The sequence below is a fragment of the Mustela erminea genome, chromosome 11, assembly GCF_009829155.1.
Source record: "Mustela erminea isolate mMusErm1 chromosome 11, mMusErm1.Pri, whole genome shotgun sequence".
Lineage (NCBI taxonomy): Eukaryota > Metazoa > Chordata > Mammalia > Carnivora > Mustelidae > Mustela > Mustela erminea.
Window position 1 is genome coordinate 83074221 of NC_045624.1, and position 15256 is coordinate 83089476.

At 41.3% G+C, this 15256-nt stretch overlaps 2 protein-coding genes across 8 annotated transcripts in view; one reads left to right on the top strand and one right to left on the bottom strand.

Moving 5' to 3' along the window:
* Nucleotides 1-5887: 5887 nt before the first annotated feature.
* On the bottom strand, nt 5888-13124 carry LOC116568777. Its single transcript, XM_032304422.1, has 4 exons — nt 13009-13124; nt 12389-12713; nt 11762-11930; nt 5888-8359 (listed from the first exon to the last, which is right to left on the bottom strand). The coding sequence occupies exons 1-4, from the start codon at nt 13122-13124 to the stop codon at nt 8172-8174; spliced, it is 798 nt and encodes a 265-aa protein (XP_032160313.1). The 3' UTR covers nt 5888-8171.
* The window catches only part of MAGI2 (membrane associated guanylate kinase, WW and PDZ domain containing 2), a 1338391-nt gene continuing 1335976 nt past the window's right edge, over nt 12842-15256 (top strand). For 4 of the 7 annotated variants that reach the window (XM_032304940.1, XM_032304942.1, XM_032304941.1 and 1 more), the window contains exon 1: nt 12842-13668. In XM_032304940.1, coding sequence (XP_032160831.1) covers nt 13368-13668 — 301 coding nt within the window. In that variant the 5' untranslated portion in view covers nt 12842-13367. The remainder of the gene's footprint in view (nt 13669-15256) is intronic. The other 3 variants (XM_032304947.1, XM_032304949.1, XM_032304948.1) reach the window with 2 other exon arrangements.

Below are 15256 nucleotides of genomic sequence, written 5' to 3' on the forward strand. Positions count from 1 at the left end.
CTAGTAGGGGAGACAGAGATCATTGGATAAAAGTTCTCCAAGGCATGCTGGGAAGAGAACTCTGTTAGAACTAGAATAGTAGTCCTAGGGCTTTATGATGCAAATCCTCAGTGTTTAGATATTCATAACATCCTCTTAATCTCTCAACAAGTTACTTGTGTTGGTTGTCAAATAATAGTCAAGCTATTGCTAAGTGAAATGGTTAGTATCTATAGCCACTGTATTTATCCCAATAGAAAACAACAGTATTTTCCCCAGGTAGGTAGTGTCACTATGTCAGTGTCACTGTAATACTTCCTTGTTTGTTTATACTTTTCTCAAATATGCATCCATTTCAAGATTTTGGGTGTAATGTATGCTAAATATGCTTTCTCCATGTGGTTAACAATGTTGTGAAGGATTAGTAAAAGATTTTGATCCTGATCTTATTTTCTACTCTAATGCAGATCCAGAACAACACTAGAAGAGTCTACTGTATAACATCTAGATCACAATTCTAGATAATGCCTCCCTCTGATATCCAAGATTCTAATATACATTATGTTTAAATATTAATGAAACCTATTTCATTGAGCTTTGTATGAGAACAAGATTATTACTTTCCAGGCCCACTTTATATAGATAACAAATACTGTCCCTTCAAAACTGCTAGTGTTTTGGGACACCTGGGTGGCTCAGATGGTTAAATGTCTGCCTTTGGCTCAGGTCATGATCCTGGGGTCCTGGGACTGAGAGCCACATCAGGCTCCCGGCTCAGTAGGGAGTTTGTTACTCCCTCTCCCTCTGCCCTTCCTACCCCTGACTTGTGCTCTCTCACTTTCAAATAAGTAAAATCTTAAAAAACAAAACAAAAACAAAACCCAAAAATGCTAGTGTTTTGTTCATAGTAAGTCAGTGATTTGAGTTATCTCTTCTTATGGAACATAAAGGGACTTGTGATGTTAACTGGAAATATAAGTATGACATTATTTTTCATATATATAAGTGTAGCTAATATATTACACATAAACACACTTGAAATATCTCTATATACATTTCCTAACTCTGTCCACTGAAAGGGCTTAGAAATAATGGCCCAGCAGTAACAATAAATAAGCCAATATGTATCTTGGTTTCTAAATACGATCTTCCACTAAAAGGAACATGGTTCCTTTTGGGGGTGGGGGAGGCAAATTCCAGAGCTCAGGAAGAGAGAGAGCAAGATGAAATTGGAATATTTTGTTATATAAAGAAGCAAAAAAGTGTTCAAATAATCAAAAGCACATGCCAAAAGGATAAGCAAACCATCTTGAAGGAGTTCCTACAGGGCAAAGCAAATAATTTGAGTATCAAAATCAAGAGTATTAGTAGATTCTACCCTATTAGATGCAATAAGAATTTAGAAGTACATATTGATATAAACTTTCAAGACGAATAAATAAGGGGACTGATATTAAAGGTTTATGCATTTATTCATTAGCTTAGTTCATTCAGTAAATTTGTATCCTTCCCTTGTACCCTCAAGGACTTAAAGGAGAACTTACAGGGTGGAATCCTCCTCCTGAATAGGATAAAGCCTACCACATAAGCCAATAACTTAGACACCTCTTTAGACACTTAGCAAGCCTTAGTATACTGGAAGCCTCCTGAGGTGGGGAAAGCTCCAAGTACGTTATCTCCAATTCTGCGTGGTTACTTTAATGCTGTATCTCTGTCATCTCTTAAAGTTTGGCGCTGCCAAAATGTCCATATCCTCTTTCTATATCTCTTGCCGTATCTCCCATAATTTCTCCTCCCAGGTTCTCAGCTATTCTATTTCTGCCAGGTACTTAGGAACTGGAAAAGCCCTTAGGTTCCAAGTTAAGAAAGAACATTGAGTTCTGGTGAATAAAATGTAATGAAGATCTCAAATATAACTCTACCATTCTAAATTAAAAAGAAACAAACAAGCCACATAAAACATGCTATTAAATCATGATTTTCATTAAATATTACCCAGTTCTCAATGTCAACATATTTAAAAGTAGGCTGAAAATCTATTATAAATATGCTAAACAAAAAAACTGAATTGAAAACTACATATCAGAAATTAATCTTTTCAGAATATTTTTATAAGTGCAGTTTATATTAAACATAAATGATTATACTTAATTTAAATTTTTTGTTGTTTTGAAATAAAATAATGATAAACATCCTAGTGGCTATAGAAAAATAGCTACAATGAAGAGTTAGTTTATGGCTGTTAGCTAGAATAATTATGTATGGAAACTGTTTGGGAGACAAATGTCACGTTAGTTAAGTTATATCAAAAAGACGATACCCCATTGACTTATTTACTAAATGTTTACTAAGTACTACAAGGATTATGTACTATATAACAGCATTACTATGGTGGACCATCATATCAGGCAATGAATTATAAAAATTTCTCGGTCTTAAAGAAACTCACTAGTGATAAAAGCAGACCTGTAAATCAATAAATGCAAAGCCAGGTCTCAATTGCACAATCAAGTTACCTGAGTAACTGTATGGATGGTGGGCAGGAGAGAACTGGTGTGGGAAACAGAGGCAGAAGAAAAATTATTAAATTTCTTTACCCACTGACAAGCCCTTAAAACAGGCAGAGTGACATTCCTCTAGGGACTCAACTGCCTTCACCTTAGCACTTTGCTTAGGGCAAAGGGCAATCATAGCGGACTCACCCCTACCTCCAACCAGGATCCTGTAAGTCTACTTTAACAATTCTTCAGAAACTTCCTTTATCTTTAAACCCTCCAAGATAGTGTTAACAATCATTCTCAAGCATATGGCCCACCCTAAATGGTCTCACAACAAAGGTTTTATTCCCAGTAATGAATAACCTTTTGCCCAACAATAGCTAGCCCCTCAAGGTCCTGGAAACCTTGCTTCCAAAATTCCTTAGACACTTATGCCATCCCTGACCCCCTACCCACTTGCAAGCATATAATTGACCACTCTTTAAAACCCCCAGGGCAGCAGCTCTTTCCTGTCCCTGTGCTTTAATAAACCACCATTTTGTACCAAAGATGTCTCAAGAATTCTTTCTTGGTTGTGGGCTCCCGACCTCACCCACCAAACCTAAGACTTCATCAGAATGAGAAAGCTTCCTAAAAGAGGGAATGCTCGAGTCACAATTTAAGATATAAGAACAAATGAATGAGAGGCTATTAAACAGAAGAAACAGCTTATACAAAGTCACAGAGGCACGGACTAGCATGGAGCATGGTTGAGAAAGGATCAGGGGAGAATTAAACTTCAAGCAAGATCCTACTGTGGAAGACTTTACAAAGACTAACCTAAGGGATAGTAAAATCAAATGCATAAAATAATATAAATGAAAATTACCCAGTCTCTGAAATGTCATGTTCCTTACTACTTTAGGTCCTAGATACTTCTTTTTTCTGTCTGAAAATTCCTTCCCACAGATTTTATCACAACTGGATGCTTTACCTCATCCAAGTCCTGGCCTAAAAGTATCTCCTAGGAGTGCTACCTCCATGGCTCAGTAGTTTAAGTTGGTTAAGCGTCTGATCCTTGATTTTAGCTCTGGTCAAGATTTCCAGGTCATGGGATTGCTCTGTACTCAAAGAGAAGTCTGCTTGAGATTCTTTCCTTCTGCCCCTTCTTATACTTCTCTTTCTCTCAAATTAATTAAGCCTTTAAGAAACCAAAAAATAAATAAGAATTATTTCCTAGTAAACACCTTTCTATGCCATCCAACTAAATTATCTCCACCCTATCACACCACCTATTACCCTGCCATTTCCTTTGTTTTAAAGTCAACATATTTAAAATCAACATAGATTAGAAACACAGAATAAATACCAACTGCACAACTTCCTACAACATACCTACCTGCCCTTGATTTCTAATGTCTTTATTTGTAAACTAGACTCAGAAAATCATGGAAATTGCTAAGCAACATAAAATGCAGTACTGACTCTAGGGATTTGTTGGCTGGCAATCATCCTTTTATCCTGTAACACAGAAACACATTTTGTCCACTAGTAGCCCAATGAATGACTAAAGTAGAAGAAACCCCTTCAGAGATACTTGAATTTTATTATTCAAAAGGATACATCTCTAATGCAAAATCATCAAATAATATGACAAAACATAGTAAGCATTTTGGAGACCAGAAAAGGTGTTTCTAGCCCTTAGAATCATAGGCAAATCTTCCTAGCCTTGAGGAGAGACTTACATTTGTCTCCAGAAAATAGGGCTAGGAAGTAAATCTCCATTTGTACTGGGAAAACGTAAACTTTTTTTATTTAGCTTCCTGCTAAAGTAGGAGCTTCAGGGAATGTTTACATATAAACTGACATCCTTTAAAATATTTCAGGGACTTTAAGAGGAAAATGAAATGTTCATTCTTCCTGTGGTCTGCAGACATCTGAATGCCTCCCTGAACTTTTACAGTCACCCAATCAAATTACCAAGTGCCTAGGACCATTTACTTCTTCAACTCTGATTTAGGAAAAATCCAAAACTCTTGCTACTAAATGAAAGATTACTTCCATATTTCTAGTTCTCCTATCAAGATATCTAGTGGTCCTATCTAGATCTCCTATCAAGTTCTCCTATCTATTGTTGACAATAGAAATAAAAATATTAAAATGGCCTAAAGTAGAATGCATAATTATATTGTAATAAAAATATGTTCTCAAAATTTTTAAATTTTATTGAACTGGTAGTCATTATACTCTAAAAGTCTTTAGTATATGCAAATCCTTTCATTAAGACTCAAAACTAGATGGAATTCATTTAAATCCAGACCATACATTACTACTAATAGACCAATATCACAAATATTAACTGTAGGTAAAATATTTGTAATTGTCTTTAAAAAATACAGTCTGAAATTCATTAAACATTTGTATAAAATTTTTAAATGTATGCTTTTTTATATTTACTTTTTCATAGTATAGTTTTATGTACACAAATTATATTTTGAATTAAAGAGATGTTGATTACATTTGCATTATACATTTACAATATTAAAATTGTGAGAGTGGTCTTAAAATATCTGACAGCTTTAGGGTCAGTGAATTACTCAAAAAAGAGCCTAGATGCTTTGAAAGGATCAGAAGCCATTCCACAAAATCAACATGAGGCAACAGTGGGAACTGATCAAATAAGTGAGCATATGGGCCATTGAGACCACTTATGAGAGGTAAGTAACATGCCTGTTTTGTGCAGTTCTGGTAAAGTTAGATGTGGAGAATGTAGAGCATTTGCAAACTGAAATCACTTGAAGATATACTGATGATGGAGACGAGGGCTTTGAGTATTCATTGCTGATATCAGAAAAGAAGTAATGGCATTAATGCTTAATGATTTAGCTAACATGGATCCACAACAAATAACTCATGCTTTATCAACAAAAATGTTATCACTGCTTTCTCTTGATTTCCTAATTTTTGTGGTCCATTGTTTGTGGAGTACATCCTTCTCTTGCAAAGCACAGGATAACTTTGCTTTTTAACCATCTTCTACAGACTCCCCTACTGTCTGTTTTTTTTCAGAGATTACAGACAATGGCTTGCCAAACCTCCAAACTCTTTTATTGCCCTACAATTTAATTGAGGTAAATTGGAAGATTAAGACGGTCTAAGAGAATTAAGTGATTTCCAATTATTCTATGACCCATCTTAAACTACAATTTTCCCTTAAAGAAATTTAAATTCCCTCTTTTAGTTTTAAAAATATTCTCAATTGCCAAAATGGGAGACAACTATCTCAAAACAATAACAGCTTCTTAAACTTCTTGCTGTCCTTGATCTTTTGAAATACACTTAAATTTTGGGTTTACTTTACTAGCATCAGTTGATTCTTTGCTTAATAGATATATTTTCATAGTAAGTAATAGATATTCATTGTAGTGAGGTTTTTTTTTTTTTCCTAGTACCGTATTCTCCTTTATTCACTGAACCTCTGTCAGGGATACAAACATAAGCTATGCTCTCAAAGAAGTTATGGCTTAGAAGTGAAGCTGAGATAAATCTAATGTTAAAATAGAAGGCAGAAAGAAATGTCATGAAAAGGATCAGGTTGCATTTCATAGGAATTCAGTAGATAAGATTATTTTCAGCTGATTAAATATAAATAAAAAACTACAGAAGAGATTTATTTAGGCTGCACTTTCAAAGAATTCCATTTTCAAGCAAAAGATTGGGCTTCAGTGAATCTATAAGTTACATGAAATGATATATAATATTTGGAAGATATATGTATATATGCATCTGTGGTAGGGCAAAAGGACAGGATAAGATCACTAGTATTCATTATATTCTGAAAAACATACATGACATTCAAAATGGTTAAACGCAAACTATGCCACACAGAGCAGTGTTTGGAGAGGCTTCAAAATTGTTAGAATTAGCATGATTAGCATTACATTCTCATTGCCTCCAATTGTTCATCAGTATTTTTTCTTCTCAGCAGTCTGGCTGAGGAAACATATTAAGTTTTCTTTGAATTTTCTGAAATATGTTTTTCCAAAGACTAGAAACACATCTGACGATTCCTAACTATTTCAAAATAGAATATGTTGACTTTATTTCCATCATTTTCCTTAGACCTAGAGATTGTTCACTACTGACAAAACTGAGTTCATAATAATACTATGCCTTTGTGCTTATTCGTTGCAATGGAAACTGTTATTATTTTAAATTAACAGCAAAAATGATAAAAAATAGAAAAGATTAGAACTTGGACAGTAGATGTCATATTAAAAATACATGTAGGATATTTTAAGTTTATTTTAAAAAATTTATGATGGGAATTGATGGGAAACTGAAGACATATCTACAGAGATCTATAGAGAAAAAAAAAAGAATAAATTGAGATGTCCATTTGGTAAAGAGCAGGAATAATAATATGGAAAAAATGCACTTAGAAAAATAAGAGTGTTTTATAGAGTCTTCTATAAGGATGAATGCGTGAAAAAAATGGCAAGATGGTTTTAAAAGATTTAGAATCACAAAGTAGAGAGTGACAGCAATTGAACTACTCACTCAAATAAGAAAAAGGGGGGGCACACACTGCTACTTGATGGCATGAAACTGAAGTACCTGAATTTCTGAGGTGTTTAAAAAAATCTGGTATGAAGGGCTTAAAATGGTAGGTATGAAAATAACTTTTTGAGTTTAGTAGAATGCAAGCTGATGATAAAAGACTGACAGGTACAGAGTAAGTAAAAAGCAAAACAGTAAAAAAGAAAGATAAATTCAGATATTGACATTTAAGTATACCTGCATAGCACTGCATAAAAAGTATACATACCAGATCCAAATACAATATTAGCCTATTGTGTTCTGTGCATATGTTGAATAGGTAGCAAAAGTATGAAGAGTTCTTACTAATGTAGCCATTATCCTTTACAAAAAATATTGCAATGACTTTAAAGTCACAGAGCAACAACAAAAAATATTTTCATGCTTCCTTTTATTGAGCTGGTCAAATTGCTCCACACATTGTGAACATTGTAGTTTAAGTAAAGAAATTATTTAAATATTTTTGCAGTTCTCTTCCCTGCCTTGGTATATCCTGTATGGTCCAGGAACTTCACACAAAAAGGTGCGAAAGGACCAAAGGCACATCATTCAGAACTTTCTGCTGACTAAAATGATCTAATACCCTTGTAGACTTAACTAGTCACATTTTGCCTGTCCCCAGATCTTTTACGCAGGGCTGAGTGACTAATTGACAGTGCCATTTAAGAGGAAGTTCAAGCTGTGGAGACTTTGGACCATATATTCCATCCCAATACTATAACCAATACTAAAACATAATAAGATGGTTCTACCAAATGCAGAAGCATAATCATGAACATTAACTTTAGACTAAAATGAAACAGTTCTGGCCCTCCCATGTAAATTCAATTAATACAAATCTAAAAGTTATAGTCATCAAAATATTTGAGGCTTTCAGTTAAAGAGAATTAGCACTACAATGTGATTTGGTAAGATACCAAATGAAATATGCAATTCTGTGCAAGTGTATGGAGCCATCTCAGCCCCTAAACTTACCCCTAACTTCAAGAAGCTTGATTTCTCAACATTCAATTCTCTCCTTGCAATACAGTCTTTTTTTTTCATTGATCTTTCCTATCTTCTCTGCCTACTAACACATTTTGTAAAATGGAGTTCAGTGTTTTTCTCTTCTCACCTTTAGCACAGTGCAGGGGTAAGGCTGAAGAGTGAAGAGGCAAGGTTTGAGTGTCCCCACATCCAACTTTGTAACCCAAATTCTCTCCCCAGGACTTGGGGCTTGTATATCCAATCACTGTACTTAAGCTTAGATACCCATGGAGTCAGCAGAAACCAGCAGATAAACATAGAAAATCCTCCTGGAACATCTTTTAGGCAAAGTTTGGGAGAAAAATCACATTTTATATCCATATAAATATGAACTGACTACAGAGTAGAAAACGCATATGAATTTTTAGATAAGAACTGGAGACTTGAAATAAGATTACTCTTAAAAAATAAGATTATTCTTGGCTGGGGGTGGGTGAGTATATCATTGTTGGAGATATTTTGATAGAAAAGTCTGAGAAGCTCAGTATTATGCTAAATAAATCTACCTTATAAATATGGATTAGCATTTTTGTGTGTGAATAATGAAGCAGAAGTGAAAGGAGGTTTAATAATAGGGATGGCCACAGACACATAATATGGAGTGGGTCAAGTTTATCCTCCACTGTCACTATCATGACCAATATCACCTCTCAGACCCTGTCCCAAGCTCTTGAAGAATCTGACTTCTTTTTTTTAACCTCAGCCTCACTGCTAAGCATATTTTGTCTTTTCTTCATCAGTATGTGCTCTTCTGCATTCCATTTCCTTAAGAAATCACTATGAGTGTAAAGAGATAATCATTTGGGGCGCCTGGGTGGCTCAGTGGGTTAAAGCCTCTGCCTTCAGCTCAGGTCATGATCTCTGGGACCTGGGATCAAGCCCTGCTTCCGGCTCTCTGCTCAGAGGGGAGCCTGCTTCTTCCCTCACACTCTGCCTGTCTCTCTGCCTACTTGTGATCTCTGTCAAATAAATAAATAAAATCTTAAAGAAAAAAAAAAGATAATCGTTTAGTACTAAAGATAACAATTCATAATAAGGTGGTAGTCATACAATGAATTCTGTACACTTACTTTGGACATATCTGTCATTAGGTAAAATTCTGCTGAGCATTTACAGTGTGCCAGAGAATGTGAAAAGTGTTAAGAATGCTTTTCTTCCTTCAGTTTTTAAGATTCCTAAACTATTTTTTTAGTAGCATGCAAAATCTAGTGCCATATTCTGCACAGAGTGCTCATCAATGAAATAATTCTTTCTTGACACAGGCATCAAACCCAGAAAGGGTAAAGGAGACAAGAAGAAATGAAGCAAATGTGAAGGATACCAGAATAGAAAGTAATCAAATTAGTCTGAATCTAGCATTTTAAAAGGATTGTAATTTCAATCATATTTTTCACAGCACTGGAAACTTGAACAACTTGGGACTCACAATTATATGCTTTCATCTGTGAAAAGTTAGCAAAGTCATCTAACCAACCAATAATATATTTATTTGATGACAACAGATCTGACAGAAAATGCTGTTTTTTTCAATCCCAGGAAACAACCTAACAAGTCCTCAGAATACATATAAATTTTTTTCATGTGTTTAAAATGCATTCAAATTTTACATGATGCTAACACAACCTTGTCATATACATTATCACCTTCTTTTTACAGATGAGGGAACAAGTTCTGAGAGGTTAAGTGACTTAGTTCAAGCTGTATAGTTAGAGGCAGGATCCCAATTTCTAAGACTGCAGATGGTTCTATATGATTGCTTTACACCTACAGCAATCAAGATCCAGGCAGGAGCCAGAAATAACAGAATAACTGACACAGAGTGTCCGTAGAATTATTAACTAGTAAAAGGGGAGTGACTACTAAGAGAGGAGATCACTAACAAATACAGGAGTAGTGGTTTAGGGAGCAGCCAGTACCTCTGAGGCTGTGGGAAAATACCCAGTAACTTAGGGAAATAAACTGGAAGAACCATTCTCCCCATCCCTGTCCTCTATACTACTAAGCCAGGGAGACAGAACCTATTGGAGATACCGTGGCTGTGGTCCAAGAGATGGCAAATGAAATTCATTGAGGTGTCACAGTCTGGGCTGGTAACCCAGCTGGGGTGCCAGTGAAACTTCCTAGGAATCCACCCACTGGGTAAGGCTTATTGGAAAGTCACACACTAGGGAACCAGCCAAAGATACCATAGGGTAGTCAAACAGTTGTATCTTGCACATCACTGGCCAGAAAGCCACTCACTGACCATACCATATGAGTAAGAAGAAAACACCGGTACCAAGAAGTTTTACGCAGTGTCCCTTCAGCAGCTTCTACTGACAAGTCCTAACATTGGACCAATTGAGAACAAAGCAATGTTTACAGGTTCCAGCTCTAAATATCACAATTCAGGGCAATGAAGATGAATAAGGAGCTGAGAAGCACTCAATTGTGGGCACAGACCTCAATGACCCTTCTGAGTTCTTGAGGGGAAAATGCTTTTACCTCAAACTCCTACTCCAATTTTTCCCCCTAATTATCCCTACAATAAAATGCAGCTCTAACCTCTGGGGACACTGTGTACAGACCGCAGGTATGAGACGTGGTTAAGTGCATGAAGAGAGTACAATGCAGTTAATGAGACCAGGTCTGAAGCCAAAACACTGGGTTTGAATATCAGTTTCAGCACTGATTAAATTTGCAGTCTTGCAAAAGTTAATCTTTGTATACCTCAGTCTCCTTATCTGTAAGAGGGGATAATAATACCTACTTTATTAAGATGCTGGGAGAAACAAATGTAAAGCCTGTAGTACATCTGGCACATGGTTAGAATTTGGTAAATATTAGCATTTACCCATACATGTTAATAATTGGTGTGAAAAATATATATTCAGTTCTTATTTTTAATTTCCATGGAGGTCTGTATCTCATAATGCCAAAGCCCAACTTGTTTTGGTGAGACTGGGTTATGTTCCAAACAGTCTTGCCCCTTCCCGGGCATTGCCTTCAGCTCTGGTTTCATATCCTGGCACTGCCCCTGGCTCACTCAATAATCCTCATTAGCGTGAACCAACTCACTGGGGAATCCATCTTCTCAACGGAAAAAAAGAGACGTTTAAATAATTCATGTTTAAGATTTCTTCCAGTTCTGACTAAATTTGATCCCCCTCGTCCCCAAATAGTGAGTTATACTTGAGAGGAAAGAGGAAGGAAATTACTATTTTGAGCACCTACCCACCTGCGCCAAGCAAGCACTTTGATGTGCCTTACCTGATTCATCCTCATCACAGTCCCATCAAATTAGGACTTTTAACCCTATAGAACAAATAAGGACACTGAGGGTCAGAAAGGTCAAGCAATTAACTCAGAAGCACACTCTTGATAAGCAACAGAGCCTGAATTCAAATCTGGTCTTTCTGTTTGGGTGGGCTACACGTTTCTGTTCTTGCCTCCCACACTCTCTTCATCTCAGACATCGAAAGTCTTAACTGCTCAGTGCTTTTCAAGCTTTGCTTTAAAGAGAAGAGTGGGTGTGCGACTTTTTTTTTTTCTTTCTTTCTCAAACGTATCATTTGGGAAAAAAGCAAATGAAATTCATTTACCACTTACAGGAATTTGAAGTCACTCCTAACATCTTACACAAAATTAGCGTTTGAGGGAAAATCAGCAGCCCTCCTGCATCTTGGCGCCCCTGTCCTCACCTCTACTCCTGGCTGCAAACTTGGTGAAGGGAAAGGAGCCTGGTGGTGCTGGGCCTGCGAGCTGAGTTCCACCCCGGGTTCTGCCGCGGTGTTCAAGCTCGCTCCGAGAGCCGCCTTTTCTTTCTCTGGAGCACGAAGTGGTCACGCCAGGACATGTCAAGGTTTCTTCCTAAGGTACAAGCCCGAGTCTGACGCTTTCCCGGGCGAGGACGTGCCCCAGCCGTCTCCGCCGCAGTTCCCGGGGGAAACAGCCCATTTCCCACAGGAGGCCCCACGCTACGGCCCCTTCCGCTCCGCGTCTCTTAACCTGGAAAAGTGAAGCCCCTTGCCCTGCGTCCCTGGAATCCCCTTTCACCAGACTACTCCGGCCCGCCGCCAAGTTCCCATCCCCGCCCGACGCGCGGGCTGGGCCCGCACCCCGCAAAGTGATGCTCTGCCTCCTCGCTGTCTGGGTAACCAGCCTGCACTTCCCTAACTTTCCGCTCCTCCGAGGGGGGGAATTCTAAGAACTCTGCGACGAGTTTGACTGAAAACGTGAGGAGACAAAGCCTCTCTCAACAGAGAACTCCTCCGCCTCCACCCGGCGCCTCGCGCCCAGGCCTCCCCCGCAGGTCCACGGGGTCCCACCAGCTCGGCTTTCCCGCTGCAGGGTCCCGCGCCTGGGCACTCGCAGCGCTCCCGCCGAAGCCCCCAGGACGGGGCGCGCCGCCAAGTCCAGGTCTCGCTCTTTCTGCTCCCGCCGAGCCCTAGTCCTGAGGGAAGTCCGGGCGTCCTCACAGCGCAGGAGGCTAGCGCGCCGCGCGGCCGCTCAGAGGCTGAAAAAGGTCCGCACAGGGCTCGAAGCCCTTCCTGCCGGCCTCCCCACGCCGGGCCTCGGCTCCCCTCCTTTCCCGCTCCCGCCTCTTCTCGTAGGCTGCCAGGCGGACCCAGCCTGCCTCTCTCTCTGCCTTCACTACCGGGTCAAGCTGCGGAGGGAGGGAGCGGAGACAGTGGCGAACCGGCTCCCCACCCGGCGCGCGCGCGCGGCCCTCCTCCCCCTCCGGCTTGCTCCCTCCTCCTCTGCCTCCTCCCCTCCTGCCAGTACAGTACAACTAGTACACACACTCACACACACACACGGACCCTGCCGCTGCCACTGCAGCTACCATGGATATCAGCTAACAACACACACCCAGGCGCGCGCGCGCTCCCACTCGCACCACGCAGGAGTGGCCCCCGGCATCCCTACCCTCCTTCCCCACCCCCACCCCACTCGCTCACCAGCTCGGCTACCGCTCGCTCTGGCTGCCGCCGCCGCCGCCGCCGCCGCCGCCACCACCACCACAGCTCTCCTCTGCTGCGGGGCCACAGCCTTGAGTGTCATTCAAGGGACAGCACAACCTCACCCAAGCTCTCCTACCTCTGCCCAGCCGTCCCTCTCATCCTCCCCCTTCATCATCCACACTCCATCCAAAGAAGAGGGAAAGCACCGAACAGAAGGGGGAGGAAGGCAAAGTCTGCTCTTCTCACCTCTTGGCCCCCTTGTTCCTCCATCCTCATTCTCTCACCACCAACTCCCCTGCCCGAGAGGAACCCCTCAGGAGCTGAGGCGACTCACCCCACTGCCATGTCCAAAAGCTTGAAAAAGAAAAGCCACTGGACTAGCAAAGTCCATGAGAGTGTCATTGGCAGGAACCCGGAGGGCCAGCTGGGCTTTGAACTGAAGGGGGGCGCCGAGAACGGACAGTTCCCCTACCTGGGGGAGGTGAAGCCCGGCAAGGTGGCCTATGAGAGCGGCAGCAAGTTGGTGTCGGAGGAGCTGCTGCTGGAAGTGAACGAGACCCCCGTGGCGGGGCTCACCATCAGGGACGTGTTGGCCGTGATCAAACACTGCAAGGACCCCCTCCGACTCAAGTGTGTCAAACAAGGTGAGCGCCGCGGCTTGCTCGGTGCCCTGCCAGGCGGCTGGACCGCTCGAAGCGTAGAGCCGCGGAAGGGTGGGCTCGCGTGTGGAAGGGGGTGTGTGGCGCGACGGTGGGCGAGGTCGAGAGAGTACCGGCAGGGCAAGTGAGCTTTGCAGGGGATCCGAACGGGGGGTGCTAAATGGAAGGGAGGGGGCAGCTTGCGGTGTGGCGTGCAACTTTGTCTGCGCAGTTACACCTTCCAGTTTGGAAGGTGTCTGGCCTTGTGTGACCTCAGAGGTGCGGGCGAGCTCCCGGGGCAAATTGAATGTGCGTCAGTGGCTTAGCCCGCAGTGGATGTAGAGCTTTTAGGGAAGGAAGGAAAGAAGGCAGGGAGGAAGGAGAGAGGGAGGGAGAAAAGGGGAGGAAGAAACAACTTGAGGGTGCAGCGGCATCACCAGCAGGGCGGGGAGGAACATAGGGTGGCGGGGCGAGCGGAGAACTACGCCCCCCTTTTTGGGAGCTGGACCGGAGACGCCTTGGTCCGCAGCCAGCCCCTAAAGATCCCACCCGGAGCCACTAGTTGACGAAAAAGGGAAGGGACAGATTGCTTTGGGCGCTTTGACGGGTCTTCCTTAACTTTTTCCCTACCTCGCTCCTCTGTCCCCCCTCCCCCGCCCTCGGTCGTGTCATGTGGGCACCGCGCGTCACGTGCGCACTGACTAACCCGGGCGCTCACCCCGAGTTGGCCGGCGCGAGAAGGCTCGAGAAGGCGCGGCGCTAGGAGCGGATTCTCGGGTTGGGGGTCGGGAGGAGAGGAGTGGTTACCCGAATGTTCTCTCCTCAGGGGTTGCCCTTGTTGAGTGGAGGTTCTCTGTGGTTGGACTCTCTTTTGGCTTCCGATTTGAGGGGTGTGTTTCTGAGGAGGAGCTGGATGGAAAAGCCAGTTGGTTACTGGCTCAGGCTCCCTCAGCTCCAACCTGGCTTAGATGAGCCTCACTTGAAGGCTGTGATGGGGACTTAGGGACACGGGAATCTTGCAGAACTCTAATTAACTGTGTTTTTGCTGAAGGGAAAATAGGTCCTGAAGGAGGGCAGAGGGAGATAAAAGTTTCTGGGAAAGAGGACAACTTTAACCAGAATAAAGTAGCGTATCTTTTTTTCCTCGTGTGATTTGTGTATGTTCTGAAGTTCAAACGCACCTTCCATGTGTGGTGTTTGTGTATATGTGCAAATTCATACCCTACTAAAGGCTTCTTGATGACTTGACACGTTTGTCCTGCCTCGAAAATGAAAGTGAGCAGGCCACTGTCTGAATTTTGAACGACCACTTAATCTTACTGCATGACCAACTATCAAGAAACACTCTTAGGGAGATGTTCTTCTCTATGAAACCAGCTTAAAAAGTAAACAAGTGAAAAGTCTCGGGCAAAATTTCGTAAATGTAAATTGCCATACAAGAAAACATTTTCATTGGGGATTCTTGAGTATTAATAGCTGATGACTTGGGATAAGCTAAGGTAAACATTGATTTGCAGTCAACCTAGCTCAATGCTGTATGGAACTGAAGATTTAGGTAGGAAGGCAAGTAGAGTATCTGGCATTTTTCAAGGAA